At 42.9% G+C, this 2,728-nt stretch overlaps 1 protein-coding gene across 1 annotated transcript; it reads right to left on the bottom strand.

Moving 5' to 3' along the window:
- Positions 1 to 546: 546 nt before the first annotated feature.
- Positions 547 to 1,491, bottom strand: LOC138681425 (olfactory receptor 6B9-like). The gene has a single exon (XM_069768967.1). It carries the CDS (start codon positions 1,489 to 1,491, stop codon positions 547 to 549), a length of 945 nt encoding a protein of 314 aa, XP_069625068.1.
- Positions 1,492 to 2,728: the final 1,237 nt, after the last annotated feature.

The raw sequence follows: 2,728 nt of genomic DNA, 5'->3' as shown, positions 1-2,728 counted from the left end.
AAAAATGATGTCTGACAGAAATCACAGGGACTCCATCTACATGATTACAGTCTATGGCCCATCAGTGCTTACCTCCAATCCTGTTTTTCAGGGCTTTAGACGTAAGCCCCAATGGAGCCAATAACTAAGCAAAAACACATTGTAAACCTAACCCAAGGGATTAAAGTGTACGTTATCTGTGGTTAATTATACGAGAGCAACATCACGTTGAACGGGCTTCTCTGCGGTTCATGAGAAGGTGTTCCAAAATGGTTCTTTATTGTCCCAATGCATTTCGGCTCTGGACTGGCACCCTTCTCAAGGTAAAAAAAAACAAATATCTGTGGCCTAAACTCCTTACATTTGTAAAAATGTAAAAGGGTTGTACCATCTTCTCTGTTTAAGAGCCACAATGCTCCTCAACCAGCCATCTTCCAGACTGCAAGAAGATCAGACTATCCTAATTAATTAAATGGATTACATTTTTGCACAAAACTTAGGTCCCTTTTTTATTACTGATTTGTCACTTTATTCTTATCAGTGTAATGCATTAAATTGACTTGTAGATCATGATTTATATAAACTGCCAGTTGTCAGCTTTCTCAGCGCTTTTTTTACATCCTTGTTCCTTAGGCTATAAATGAGAGGGTTTAGCATGGGGATGATGCTGGTGTATAACACGGACAAAGGTTTGTCTTCAGAAAGCAAATACTGGGATGAAGGTCTCATGTGCATGATAAGTACAGATCCATAAAAGAGAATTACAACAGTCAAGTGAGAGGCACATGTAGAGAAGGCCTTCTGCTTTCCAGCTGAAGAGGCAATTTTAAGGATACTGGATATGATAAAAATGTATGAAATTAGTGTAAGCAAAAAAGCTGGAAGGGCCACCACCGAGCCAACAGCATAAGTCATGATTTCAATGAAAAGCTTATCAACGCAGGATAAATTCAATAACACTGACAAGTCACAGTAAAAATGATTGATGACACGGGGTCTACATAAAGGTAGTTGTGATATAACCACTGTGTGTGCCAATGGATCTAAAAATCCCACCACCCAAGAGGTGGTTGCCAGGATTAAACATGTCTTCTTGTTCATTAAAATTGGATAGTGTAATGGCTTGCAAATAGCCACATAACGGTCATAAGACATGGCCGTCAAAGAGATAAATTCAGTGCACGCTAACGACATAAAAACATACAATTGGGTGATGCAAGCTGCGAATGAGATCTCGCTTGGACCTGCTGCGAGAATGGAGAGAAGCTGTGGTTGAGTAACAGAAGAGTAAGATATATCAAGAAACGACAAGTTACTGATAAAAAAGTACATGGGGTTGTGCAGTTCATGGCTCATGCAGATAACCATAATTATAATAAGGTTTCCTAAAACAGTGAGAAGATATGCGAGGAGGAAGACAGAAAAAAGGGTCAACTGAAGGTCAGGAACTTCTGAAAACCCAAGGAGAAGCAACTCTGTGCCATGACTGATATTGTGAAAATTTATCTTCATTCTTGATCTATTTCCAGCTGCTGCTGCGTATAGAATAAAATTGTAATAAATCATTTTAAAACAAGGGGAAAAAACTTTTTTGAAATAATCTTTAAGTATGAGCAACTCTTCTTCAGAGGTTTTCCTCCTTGGCTAGTTAAAGGGAACTTGTCACCTGAATTTGGCGGGACCAGTTTTCAGTCATATGGGCGGAGTTTTCAAGGTGTTTGATCCACCCTTTCCTTACCCGCTGGCTGCATGCTGGCCGCAATATTGGATTGAAGTTCATTCTCTGTCCTCCATAGTACACGCCTGCGCAAGGCAAGACTACTAGTCAGCTGAGACCCCCGGAGCAACACGATGTGATCGTGTTGCAGCGAGGATCTCTTACCTCCTCCCTGCAGCAGGCCCAGATCCAAAATGGCTGCGGAGCTGCATCCAGGTCCTGCAGGGAGGTGGCTTACCAGTGCCTGCTCAGAGCAAGCGCTGGTAAGCCTGCAGGAGTTCATGTCAGATCGCTGATCTGACACAGTGCACAGCAAAGTGTCAGATCAGCTATCTTACACAATAACATGATGCCCCCCCTGGAGCAATGTTATAATGTAAAAAAAAAAAATTTCACATGTGTAAAAAAAATGTAAAAAAATTCCTATATATATATATATATATATATATATATATATATATATATGTATATATATTGTTCCTATAAATACATTTCTTTAAATAAAAAAAAACAATAAAAGTACACATATTTACTATCGCCGTGTCCGTAACGACCCGACCTCTAAAACCGTCCCACTAGTTAACCCCTTCAGTAAACACCGTAAAAAAAAAAACATCGAGGTGACCTGGGACTTAATTTCCAGTGGCGGGATAGTACGTCATATGTGCTTGGCTGTGCTTACGGGGGGGGGGGGGGGGCGGCGCAGCCAGGTGTCAGCTAACTATCACAGCTGACATCCGGCACTGCGGTCACGGTCCGCCCCTGGCACATTAACCCCCGGAACACTGCAATCAGACATGATCGCAGCGTTCCGGCGGTAAAGGGAAGTATTGCACAGGGAAGGCTCTCCCTGTGTGCTTCCCTGAGACCCTCGGTACAAGGCGATGTGCTCACCTTGTAACGAGCATCTCCTCCCTGCAGGTCCCGGATCCAAAATTGCCGTGGGGCTACATCTGGGTCCTGCAGGGAGGTGGCTTACCAGTGCCTGCTCAGAGCAAGCGCTGGTAAGCCTGCAGCCCTGCATGTCAGATC

Source organism: Ranitomeya imitator, chromosome 1 (genome assembly GCF_032444005.1).
Source record: "Ranitomeya imitator isolate aRanImi1 chromosome 1, aRanImi1.pri, whole genome shotgun sequence".
Classification (NCBI taxonomy): Eukaryota; Metazoa; Chordata; class Amphibia; order Anura; family Dendrobatidae; genus Ranitomeya; species Ranitomeya imitator.
The sequence above is the reverse complement of the archived record's forward strand: the minus strand, read 5'-3'. Positions and strand labels throughout refer to the sequence as shown.